The sequence below is a fragment of the Ammospiza caudacuta genome, chromosome 13 (assembly GCF_027887145.1).
Source record: "Ammospiza caudacuta isolate bAmmCau1 chromosome 13, bAmmCau1.pri, whole genome shotgun sequence".
Taxonomy (NCBI): domain Eukaryota; kingdom Metazoa; phylum Chordata; class Aves; order Passeriformes; family Passerellidae; genus Ammospiza; species Ammospiza caudacuta.
The window spans coordinates 20,829,681-20,841,387 of NC_080605.1; the positions used below are offsets into that span (position 1 = coordinate 20,829,681).

Sequence of the window (11,707 nt, forward strand, 5' to 3'; positions counted from 1 at the left end):
CAACAGCCAATGGCAGCGATCAGACCACGGGCGGCCCCGCCCCCTGAGCGCGCTGGGCGGGGCCTGCGGGGCGCCATTTTTGAATTGGGCAAGGCCTGCGCATGCGCAGATGCTCCCGGTACCGCTCCCGGTTCCGTTCCCGGTACCGCTCCCAGTGCTCCCCGCACCGCTCAGTGTCCAGCACCCCGCTGCCCCAGCACCGCCCCAGTGCTCCCAGTACACCTCCAGTGCTCCCGCACTCCCTGTCACCTTCACACCCCAAATATCCACATATCCCCGGTATAAAAGCACCGGATCCCTGCAAGTGTCCGGGGATCCATGGATCCGAATGTCCCCAGGACATTCTGAGTGCCCCCACAGCCTTCAGGGCCACTGTATCCCAGTGCCCCGGCATCCCAGTGCCCCAGTATCCCAGTGTTCCCAGTATCCCTCCAGTGCTCCCCCCCCCAGAGGCCACGCGTGGATGAAACTGCCTTTATTGAGAAAAATGGTCTGCTACAAATACGTCATCGAGTTAATTCCTTTTCAAAAAACAGGACGGCTCGTTAAAAGTTCTAATTATGCAAAAAAGTGGTGGGTGATGCACTGGTGGGCACGGCCAGTGGGGTATCCATGGACCCCTGGCACAGAGGGGACCCCTGGCACAGCCCGGTGTGGCCCCTCACACCCAGGGCCTTAAAGTGCTTTACAAAAGCAGCTCTTGCTGCCCCTGCTCTGTCTCTGTGGGGCAAAAAGGAGGAGGAAAAGGAGGAGAGAGGGAAGGAGCCCGAGGTGAAGAGAGCTGGATCTCTCATGGAGGCTGCTCCACGAGAGCTGAGCACAGCACAGGGAAACGCTCCTGGGTCCCTCCTGGAAGATTGCAGCGCTCTCCATCCCACAGGAACGTCCCCCAGCACTGCTGGGCAGCTCAGAGAAGGTCCCATCCCTTTCCCTGCCCTGCCAGGGGAGCTCAGGGCTCCTCACAGGGCTGCAGGTCCCAAAGTCATCCAGCACTATGAAAACCAGAACAAACCCCAAGGCAGTATTGCTAGAGCAGAGCTGGAGCCAGGTTTTGGATAAAGCTCAGGAACTCCTCGAGCAGAGGGGGCCTCTCCCAGCCCTTCCCTGCAGGAGGGCTCTCAGGAACCACCCCGTGGCTGGTGCCATCTCCCTGACAGCCCCTCCCAGCCCTCCAGAGCCAAGCCCAGCAGCAGCAGCAGCAGGGCTGAGAGGCAGGGGCCGGGGGAAGGGGGCTCCAGGATGCTGTGGATGGAGCACCTTGGATGAACAGTGCCCCATTCCCAGGGAGGGATTCCCACAGGGAAATGCAGTCCCTGACTGCTGGGGGGATCAGCAGCTCGGGGCTGGGATCCTGCAGGGACAGCCATTCCATGGGCATCCAACCCAAGCATCCTGCCTGCTCCCTCACAGGCAGAGGATTCTGCTGAGGGAAGGGAAAGGCCCAGAAATATCCAGGGATCTCCCAGAAATATGCAGGCATGTGCCAGAAAGATCCCTGCACCTCCCCCTACCTCAGAGTCCGACCTGCTCCAGGATCCAGCTCCTGCCCCACTCCCAAGCCACGTGCTCGTTTGCTTGGGTTATCTGTGTAAAAAATAAACTTTCTTGATAATGTTCCATAAAAATACTCTTGTCCTGGGTGGCAGATATTGCAGAGTGAAGGGGAGCAGCTTCTGAGACCGCTCTAGAAAACGTGGAAAAGGCTTCACTGCTTTGTGTAGAAAAAGGCAAGGATTTGGTGTCCCAAGAGCCGGTACAAAACGAGGAAGGGGAGGATTCCCTGGATGCCTCCTCCAGGCCTCCTCTGAACCACTCTTCAGTCCCATCCTGGGATTCAGCTGAAGGAGGCAGCTGCAGCCTCCAGCAGGGGGGTCAGGACAGCCTGACATCTCTAGAAAAATCCTTGGAGAGTTTAAAAAAAGAAGCTCTGTGCTGCCTTCCTCCTTTTTGAAAGGATGTGGCTGATTGCAGTCCCAAGGGAGGGTGTTAGGCATCCAATCCATCAGTTCCAGTACCTGTTCTGCTGCACCAGAGAGCAGGGACGAGTGTGCCAAAAAGCATCTAGCAATAAACAGAGCTGGACACAGGGCTAAGCTCCCAACAGGGATATTAAACACAATCCAAGGAGTGATCCCAGCCCTGCTCCACAGCTCTCTGCTCACTCACTGGGACAGCTGGAGAGGCTCCACCTTCTTCAACAAGGTGGGAATTGCAGTGGGAACAGAGAGGGTTCCTGGAGCGTCCAGAAGGAGCCAGGGCAGGGAGAGGGATCAGCCTCAGTTCTCAGAGAGGGACAGAGCCAGGGCTGCCTGCAACGCTGCCTCCTCGTCGATGTTGTAATCCTGAAAAGCAAACAGGGCAGCTCAGAGAGCTGGCACAGCCAGGGCACGCTGTGCCCACGGTGCTCTGCCTGCTCCTGTGCCATGGAGCCTGAATTCCCCTGGCACACGGATCCCAGGAGCGCCACCCGTGCTCTCTGTGCCCACACCACCCCTCTCCTGCCCAGGATCCCACGCCTGGCAGGAGGGATGGAACCTGCCCACACAAGCTGAGGCCAAAGGGTGAAGCCTTCCAGCGAGGCCAGGGGTTTTGCAGAGCTCTGGGTTGGGATATTCCTCTGAAAATGCCGGGAGGTTCCTTTTCCTGACATCTCTCCAATGAAAGCAGGATGGGAACAGAGCCTCCCCTGAGGCCAAGGCTGAGCCATCACTGCTGCCCCCCACACAGGAGGGGTCAGGGACCCCCCACATGCAGCAACCACAACCCCAAACCCTGGGGCAGGGCTGCTCCCACCCCCTGCTCCCAAAACCTCCCAGAAAAGGAGCTTTGTGTTATAATCCTCAGGGGAAGAATTCCATGGAAAAACCCATATTGTGGAGTGCAGGAACAACCCCCTCTCCTCCTGGTGTGTGAGGAGACCCTGGTGTGTGTGGGGGTCTCGTGGGTGGGACATGAAGGGCTGGTTTCACCTCCTGGCATAGAACATGGGGAGGGGGATCCCCTTTTTTCCCCTTTTCTGGCTCAGGGTCAGACTCACCACGAAGGTGTCATAGGAGAACTTGTGCCTGTGCAGCAGGTGCTGCAGGAAGTTGGCACTCTTGTAGCTGGGATCCCCCCAGGGCATGGCCGAGCACACCGGGCACACCTGTGGGGACAGGGACACGGGATGGTGGCACCTGCACAGGCACCCAGAGAGGTGAGTGCTGGGTGCCCCTCCTCTGACAGGCTTCAAGCCCCATCCAGCCTGGCCTTGGGCACTGCCAGGGATCATGGGGCAGCCACAGCTGCTCTGGGCACCTGTGCCAGGGCCTGCCCACCCTCACAGGGAAGGATTTCTTCCTAATATCCAACCCAAACCAACTCTCTGGCAGTTTGGATCCATTCCCCCTCGTCCTGTCACTCCAGGCCCTTGTCAACAGCCTCTCTCCACCTCTCCTGAAGGTCCTGGAAGGCCACAGTTAAGTCTCCCTGAGGCTTCTCTTTTCCAGGCTGAATAATCCAAATTTTCTCAGCCTCTCCTCATGGCAGAGCTGCTCCACCCCTCTGATCACCTTGGTGATCTCCATCAGCTCCAGGTCCTTCCTGTGCTGAAGATCCCAAGTTCCCCACCCTGGTCAACCCAGAGGGAACAGGGAGAGGAAATGCAGCACCACCTGGTTTACAGGAACAGGGGAAGGGAGGCAGCTCATTCCAGGGAGCCTCCAACAAAGCAGACACAGATCCCCATCTCCCAAAGGGATTTAAACCATCTGGAACACAGCAGTGCCTGCACAAACATCCTGGGATGCTGCAGGGTTGTGGCTGGTTCCCAGAGCTGTCCCACACCCCCAGCAGCACTCACCACTTTGTTGGGGTCATTCCTGTGGTTCTCCATGCAGTGCTTCACCAGCTCCTGCTGGTCCAGGTTCCTTGCCCCGCAGTACGGACACACGAACGTGGAGCGGTTGGGAATGTTGCTGCAGAGAGCAAGGATGGGCTCAGAGCCGAGGGGAGGCTGCACTGCCTCCTTCCAAACTGACACACACACAGCTCTGTGGCAGCAGGAGCCAGCCCAGCTCACCTCCCTGCTTGGGTGGATCCTTCATCCCACCCCACAGCCCAAAACCCAGAGCAGCAGCGCTGTCGCAGACATCTTTTCATGAAAATCCTTTCTTTAGGATTTTTTATTTTTGAGAAGCTGAGAGGTTTCAAGAACAAACTGTAAACAATGGTTATCTGCTGCTGTGGAATGTAACAGGTAGATCTTTCATTGGCTTATCTTGAATATTTATAATTAATAGCCAATCACAGCTCAGCCAGCTCACACTCTCAGCCCAAGCCACAAATCTTTGTTTTCATTCCTTTCTATTCTTAGCTTAGCTAGCTTTCTGAGATGAAACCTTTTCTTCTATTCTTTTAGTATAGTTTAAACGTAATATATATCAAAAAATAATAAATCAAGCCTTCTAAACATAAAGTCAACATTCTCATCTCTTCCCTCAACCTAAGCCCCCTGTGAACACGGTCACACAGCACCAGGAGGGAAGAGGTGCTGCTCCTCTCCCAGGACAGGCACAACACACACCTGGATTTTGGGGCATGCAAGGAGGGCCCCGTTTCAGGCATACCTGGGAATAGGCTGGGATGTGGGGACCACTGGAACAAACTTGGGGCAGTTGGCCATCTGCTCCTGCACCTTGGCGCAGGACGAGACGTGCGAGCGCATCTTGGCCAGGGTCACCTGCAGGAGGGGGACACGGAACACTCCTGGAGCTGCGGGGACACCTGCCAGGAGCCAGGACAGCAGCTGGGCTGGCAGCGACCTCTGCTCCACCACCCACAGCACTGGGAATGCTGCACCCATGGAGGGGCTGGGCAGCTGGCCTGCAAGCCAAGCTGAGTTAACAGCAGAAATAACAACTGATGGTTTTGGAGTGCATCCATAGCAGGGAAGGAGACAAGGCCATCAGCATGGAAACAGATTAGAAAAGACACATAAAAATCTTTGTAAGCTAGACCGTGTGCATAAGTAGATGCGTATACATGCCTTATTAAATTTCTGTAAAACTTTTGCCAATTACATTGACGTTAATTGCTTTGGACCAATGAATATAATAAGCTATTGTGACATAGTTAATGACTTAAAATCACACTTTGTTAAGAGTTTATAAGCTGGAGAACACACAGAATAAAAAACTTTTTTTCTTGGACCCTGATCACGTGCGTATGTCATGTCCAGCCTAACAGTGACATGCACCCACCCTGCAGAATGGAGATTTGGGGCTGCAGGGACCCCCAGAGGTTCTGTCCCCATTCCCTGGGGGCAGAGCCTGACCCTCCCTGGCTGTCCCCTCTGTGCAGAGCCACAAGGTGCCCCCTGAGCCTCCTTTTCTCCAGGCTGAGCCCCTTCCCAGCTCTGTTTCCTTGTCTGGACACATTCCAAGGAGGATGGGGACAATGGGGACAAGCAGCCTCACAGCTTTACCTTCTTGCTGCAGCCTCTGCAGGGAGCCTTGTAGGACGAGAGCTGTTTCTCCACGCTGGAAGCCTTCTCCACCTTCTTGGGGTCGAATGGCACTCGGCAGAGCGGGCACAGCGGGGAGGGCACCTGCAGGCAGGGCTGCAGGCATTCCCCACAGAACCTGCGGGCACAGGGGGGCCCTGAGCAGCCCGGGCACAGCAGCACCCCAGCAGGGCACCCCTGCTGCCCGGGACACCCCAAAACCCAGCTGATGGGGTCTAGCTTTTTAGCATTTTTAGGTTTTGTATTTTCGGGTTCTGCACTGCATTGGTACATAACTCTGAACTCTATACAGAGTGTCAGCAGCTCTCCTCACAGCTCAGGCACACAGAACAATCCTTTTCCTCTCCTCAGTCACACAGAACAATCCTTTCCACCCCCAGAACCAAGGACACCGCTGCAACTTCAGGCCCAAAAGGTGCAAACAACAAAAAGGCCCAAAAAGTGCAAACAGCAGGGAATTGAGCAGAGCAAACTGTGAGGATGGGACTGCATCACCTGGAGCTGGGACTGGACAATTAACCCCAATGTGGAAATGGACCAAATCTTATAAAAATGTGAAAACCTGTGGCTCAGAGTCCATCCTGGGCTCTTGTACTGCCCAAGGTGCATCCTTTGAAGGCTTCTTAACAAATCCCTATTTTATTCCTTTAACTCTGTTCTGGGCAGTCTCTCAGGGCACCACAGGGATCAGCAACCCTACTGGGAGAACTGGGATAACTGGGAGCAGGGGAGCCCCCAGGGAGCTCCTGCAGGCTCAGACAATTCCCCTGCTCCAAGGCTGGATCTGAAAGGAGCCCGAGCCCGTGCTGGGTATCCAGGCCAGGCAGGAGCTCATTCCAAGGTCCTTACAGCCCCAGGAGCAAAGGAATCCCGTCCCCAAAATCCCATTATCCCGGCATTCCCGGTCCCTCCTGCTCACCAGGAACCCTAAATGCCCCCGAGATGCTGGGCAGACACGGGGGGCCCGGGGACAGCAGCGAGACCTGGGAGATGAGGGAGGGGAGGGGGAGGGATGGGGATTCCGCTGTGGGATGGGCTGAGGGCCCCGGTACCGAACCATCCCCGGTGTGGGCCGGGGGTCTCGGTGCCGGCTGCGGTCACCGCGAGGATGATCCCAGGGCCGGCACAGCGCCCAGCCCCGCGTCCCGCGCGTCCCCGGGGCCGCCTCAGCCCGAGGGTCCCCGGGGGTCCCCGCCGCCCCCGCCCGGGCCCCGAGTGTCTCACGTGTGGCCGCAGCCCGCGATGCCGACGGCGCGGTGGAAAACCTCGAGGCAGATGGGGCAGCTGAACTGCGCCTCCAGCGCCTCGGCCGCGGCGCCGGGCCCGGGGGCGGCGCGGGGGGGCCCGGCCGGGCCCTGCGGCCGCTGCGCCGCCGCCACCAGCAGGCTCCGGAACATGGCGGCGGCGGCGGCCGGCGGGGCGGGCAGCGCGTCACCGAGCGGCGCCAACGCGTCACCGCCGTGCGACGGGAGCGCGCCGGGACGCGGCGGGACCGAGACGAGCCGAGTGCGAGGCGAGAAGAGCCGAACCAGGCCGAGCGGAGCCAAGCGGAGCCGAGTGAGAGCCGAAAGAGCCGAGCGGAGCCGAACCAGGCCGAGCGGCGCCCGGGCCGAGCAGGACCCACCGGGACTCACCGGGACCTACCGGGACCAGCCGGGATACACCGGGACCAAGTGGCGCCGCAATGTGCGACGTGGAGGGTGGCGGTGGCGGCTGCGGGGCGGACGCGGAACCGCCGCGGCGCCGCCGCGCACCGGCAGACAGGTGTGAGTCCGGTCCGGCCTCGGATGGACCCGCGGGGCCGCTCCCGGTACTCCCCGGTGTTCCCCCGGGCATCCCCGGTACATCCCTGATGTGCCCGCCAGCACCCCCCGGTACCGCCCCGGTGTCCCCCCGGTACTGTCCCCGGTGTCTCGCTGGAATCCCCCGGGGCTGCCTCTGCTGTTAACCCCGGTAACATCCCCGGTATCCCTGCAGTGCTCCCCATTGCCATCCCCGATCCCCCGCTCCCGGTGTACCCGCGATATCTCTCGGTGCTTCCCCCGGTAACATCCCGGTATCCCTGGTGCCGCCCGGGGACCGGGACCGCTCCCGGGGGTCGGTGCCGGTGTCCCCGGTGACCAGCCGTGTCCCCGCAGCCAGCCCCGAACGTGCATGAAGTGCCGGCAGAGCACGGCCGCGCTCGTCATCCGCGTCGGGGACCCGTTCTGCCGGTGAGGGACCGGGGGCGGCGGGGCTGGGGACAGCAGAAATTTGGGATATCAGAAATTGGGAACATTGGGGCTGGGGACATTGGAAATTGGGGAGATCAGAAATTGGGGGCATCGGGACTTGGGGACATCAGAACTCGGGGACATTGGGGCTGGGGGACATTGGGACTTGAGGACATTAGAACTTGGGGACATTGGGACTTGGGGACAATGGGGCTGGGGGACACTGGGGCTTGGGGACATCAGAAATTGGGGACATCAGAAATTGGGGTCTTTGAGTCTCCAGAGGATGGAGGCTTGGGAACTTTGTGTCTTGGGGACATCAGGGATTGGGGACATTTGTTCTCAGGGACGTTGTGTCTGGAGCATTGGGATGTTGGGGACGTTAGATCTCTGGGACTTCAGGGCTTGGGGACATTGGGTGTCTGGGACAGCGGGGCCAAACAACATCAAGGCTTGGGGACGTTGAGTGTTGAGGATGCATAGGAGGGGGGACAGGAACGTTTGGGGACGTAGCTCATCGGGATCATTGGATCTTTGGGACACTGGTCTGGGGGACATCAGTGGGACTTTGGGGATGTGGGGTCTGGGGGTATGGGCCCAGCTGTGGCTCAGGAGTCCCCATGTCCCCGTGTCCCCCAGTGGCTGCTTCCGTGAGTACTTTGTGCACAAGTTCCGTGCCATGCTGGGCAAGAACCGCGTCATCTTCCCGGGAGAGAAGGTACTGACAGGCAGGGGGACCCACAGAGGGGACCCGGGGGTGGCCCCACGACTGGTGACTGTCCCTGCTGTCCCCGCAGGTGCTGCTGGCAGTGTCGGGGGGCCCGGCCTCCAGTGCCATGGTCAGGCAGGTGCAGGAGGTGAGTGGGGACTCGGAGGGGTGCACGGCTCGTCCCCCCTCACCCCACAGCTCACCCCACAGCTGACCCCACTCCTCACCCCACTCTTCTGTAGGGGCTCAGCCGGGAGGCGGCCAAGAGGCTCCGCTTCATCCCCGGACTTGTCTACGTTGAGGGTGAGGGAGCCCCTGTCCAACTGCCCATTCCAACCCCATCCCTGCTCTACATCCAGCTCTCCAATCCCTGCTCCACATCCAGCTGTCCATTCCAACCCTATCCCCTGCTCTCTGTCCAACTGTCCATTCCAACCCCATTCCTTACTCCTGTCCAACTGCCCAATCCCTGCTCCTGTCCAGCTGCCCATTCCAACCCCATTTCCTGCTCCAGCCTCGTTCCCTGTTCCCTGCCCCGTTCCCAGCCCCAGTGCCTGTTCCCTGCCCATTCTGGCCCCATACCTGTTCCTGCCCCACTGCCAGTGCTCTATCCTGCTGCCAGTTCCCAGCTCACTGCCTGTTCCTGTCCCATTCCCAGTTCTGCTGCCCATCCCCTGCACATTCCCAGCCCCACTCCCTGCTCCCTGCCCAGTGTCCCCTGCACTGTGCCAGGGCTGTGGAGCTGCCACCCTGTCCCAGGGATGTGGCAGTGTGGCAGCAGCCCTGGCAGTGTCCCCTCCTTGCAGAGGGAGCCGTGCGCAGGCAGAGCCCGGAGCAGCGGCAGCAGACCCTGGCCCAGATGGAGACCCTGCTGCAGGCCACCGGCTTCCCGTACCACCTGGTCCACCTGGAGGAGGTATTGGGGTGACATGGGACAGCTGCTGAGGTGAGGGGAGACTTCTGGACAGCTTGCCCTGTATCCCTCTCTGCCCCACAGGCGCTGGAGCTGCCCCCATCCATCCTACAGCCGGGGCCGGAGTGCACCGGCACGTCCGGCCCTTCCTACAAGGAGGCTGTGGACAGCTTCATCCAGCAGCAACGACAGGATGGGGACAGTGGCACCTCCCTGCCTGGTCACAGCACCCCGGACAGGCCAGCAGGAGCCACCCCCTGCCTGCCAGACGCTGCCCAAACCCAGGAGCTGCTCCGCAGCTTCGAGGCTGCGACAACAGCGACGGCGCGGGAGGAGCTGCTGGAGATGCTGCGGTGAGGGACTGACCCTGCCTGGCACCGCTGCCAGCTGGGCACAGGGTGGCTCTGACCCGCTGTCCCCTTGTGCCCAGGACCCACCTGATCGTGCAGACAGCCCGGGACAAGGGCTATGCCAAGGTGATGATGGGCGAGAGCCTCACACGCGTGGCCATCAAGCTCCTCACCAACCTCTCGCTGGGGCGCGGCGCCTACCTCGCCGTGGACACGGTGAGCTGGGGACAGCCACCCACACCCCAGGGGTGACACGATGCCATGGGGGATGTGGCTTGGTGGTGGCACAGTCCCCTGGCAGCCCTGCACCCACAGGGTTTCACGGACCAGCGCCACGGTGATGTGATGGTGGTGAGACCCATGCGGGACTACACGGCCAAGGAGATCGCCTTCTACAACCGCTTCTTCAGCGTCCCCACCGTCACTGTGCCACCCCTCTTCACCAAGGTAGGGGTGTCCCGTGGTGGGGAGCCCACGCTGGGAGTCCCCAGGGCAGGGACAGGACCCTCAGTGCTGCCCTGCCCTCCCTGTTGTTCCCTCAGCGCCGGGAGAAGCTCAGCATCCACCAACTGGTTGAGCGCTTCCTGCTGGGGCTGCAGGAGGAGTTCCCCTCCACCATCAGCACCGTGTACAGGTATGGAGGGTCCATGGGGGGAAACTGGGGGTGTGGAGGGATTGGGGTCTACGCACAACCCTCATTTTGGCCGCAGGACTGGAGAGAAGCTGAGCCCGGAGCCAGCCAAGGCCAGCAGTGAGTCCCAGCGCTGCCTCCTCTGCCTCTGCGGCCTGGACACCATTGGGGGTGAGTGGGGAGGGCTCTGGGGGGATTTGGGGAGCAGCCCAGCACCCCTCAGTGTCTTGGACCCCATTGGGGGTGAGTGGGGAGGGCTCTGGGGGGATTTGGGGAGCAGCCATGCACCCCTCGGTGACCCCCTGGCTCTTACAGAGGAGGAGCTGGCTCTGGAGCCCACGCTGATCTGGGAGGAACCAGCACCAGGGTGAGCACATGGGCTGGGGGCATTCCAGGATCCCACAGCTGCCCCCAGGCCACCAAGATGGCACCGCTGAGTGTCCCTGTCCCCATCCCTGTCCCACAGGGTAGAGAGCAAAGCCGCCTACATCCCCCTGCTGTGCTACAGCTGCCGCCTCACCTTCAAGGAGCTGGTGAGGTTTTGGGGTGCAGAGGGTGGGCCTCGGGGGTGGTGGGGGTCGCCAGGCTCACAGCCCTCTCGTGCAGGGTCCCCTTGACACGCTGCCACCCTACATGCGCGCCGAGGGCCAGCGCAGGATCCGCAGGTACCGGGGCTGGGGGTTCCTGGGGCTGGGGGGCTCCTCCCCACCTGCTCAGCCCCCAAGGCTGTGTCCAGCCAGTGTCTGTTCCCTGCAGAGCTGAGATGGAGCAGAACCAGGAGAACCAGGAGTCTAGTGAGAACTGAAGGGGTTGGGGACAGCAGGGGACACATCCCACTGCCACTCCTCAGGGCTACATTCCTGACAGCCAGGCAGCTGCTTCTGTACCCCACTTCTGCTGCTTTTATACCCCATTTATGTGCCAGCCAGGAGCAGGGAGAGCCCCCATCCCCATTTATTGGGGGTTGGTTGGGGTGCAGGTCCCCAGTCCCTCCCACCTCCTTGCCCCAGCTGCCTGCCAGCCAGGGAGGCCTCAAGTTTGTTTTATTCGGTATCTGTATAAATAAAACATTTGAATTATTAAAAAAAAAAAACAAACCCAAAGTCACAAGTGTCTAAAGTCCAACTGGGGCTGCCAGACCTCCTCAAACGTGGAGGGGCCACAACCCAGGACCCCCATCCTGGAGCTGGGGGGGGGGGGGGGGGGGGGGGGCTATTGCTTGAGTTCAGCCTGGTTCTGGAGCAGGGCTGGGGCCGGCAGGGAGGGGGCACAGGCTGGCTCTTGACCCCCCCATCCCCACCTGGCAGCCAGGGGTGCCCAATGGGCGGGGTGGGGGTGGCACGGGCTGGCTCTTGACCCCCCGATCCCCACCTGGCAGCCAGGGGTGC

The 11,707-nt window shown here is 60.5% G+C and overlaps 2 protein-coding genes across 3 annotated transcripts; one reads left to right on the plus strand and one right to left on the minus strand.

Moving 5' to 3' along the window:
• Positions 1–460: 460 nt before the first annotated feature.
• RNF166 (ring finger protein 166) lies at positions 461–6,905 on the minus strand. 2 transcript variants are annotated; one of them, XM_058813531.1, is made up of 6 exons: positions 6,728–6,905; positions 5,465–5,621; positions 4,608–4,720; positions 3,842–3,956; positions 3,038–3,145; positions 461–2,342 (listed from the first exon to the last, which is right to left on the minus strand). In XM_058813531.1, exons 1-6 carry the CDS (start codon positions 6,898–6,900, stop codon positions 2,277–2,279), a joined length of 732 nt encoding a protein of 243 aa, XP_058669514.1. In that variant the 5' UTR covers positions 6,901–6,905; the 3' UTR covers positions 461–2,276. The 2 variants fall into 2 exon arrangements, with proteins under 2 accessions (XP_058669514.1, XP_058669515.1); XM_058813532.1 differs by having other exon boundaries at positions 3,038–3,176.
• Positions 6,906–7,044: 139 nt separating this feature from the next.
• Positions 7,045–11,364, plus strand: CTU2 (cytosolic thiouridylase subunit 2). Its single transcript, XM_058813797.1, has 15 exons — positions 7,045–7,267; positions 7,642–7,716; positions 8,356–8,434; positions 8,514–8,573; positions 8,668–8,728; positions 9,232–9,341; positions 9,423–9,691; positions 9,769–9,904; positions 10,004–10,135; positions 10,231–10,322; positions 10,399–10,490; positions 10,635–10,686; positions 10,786–10,852; positions 10,926–10,984; positions 11,076–11,364. Exons 1-15 carry the CDS (start codon positions 7,188–7,190, stop codon positions 11,122–11,124), a joined length of 1,413 nt encoding a protein of 470 aa, XP_058669780.1. The 5' UTR covers positions 7,045–7,187; the 3' UTR covers positions 11,125–11,364.
• The last annotated feature ends 343 nt before the right edge of the window (positions 11,365–11,707 follow it).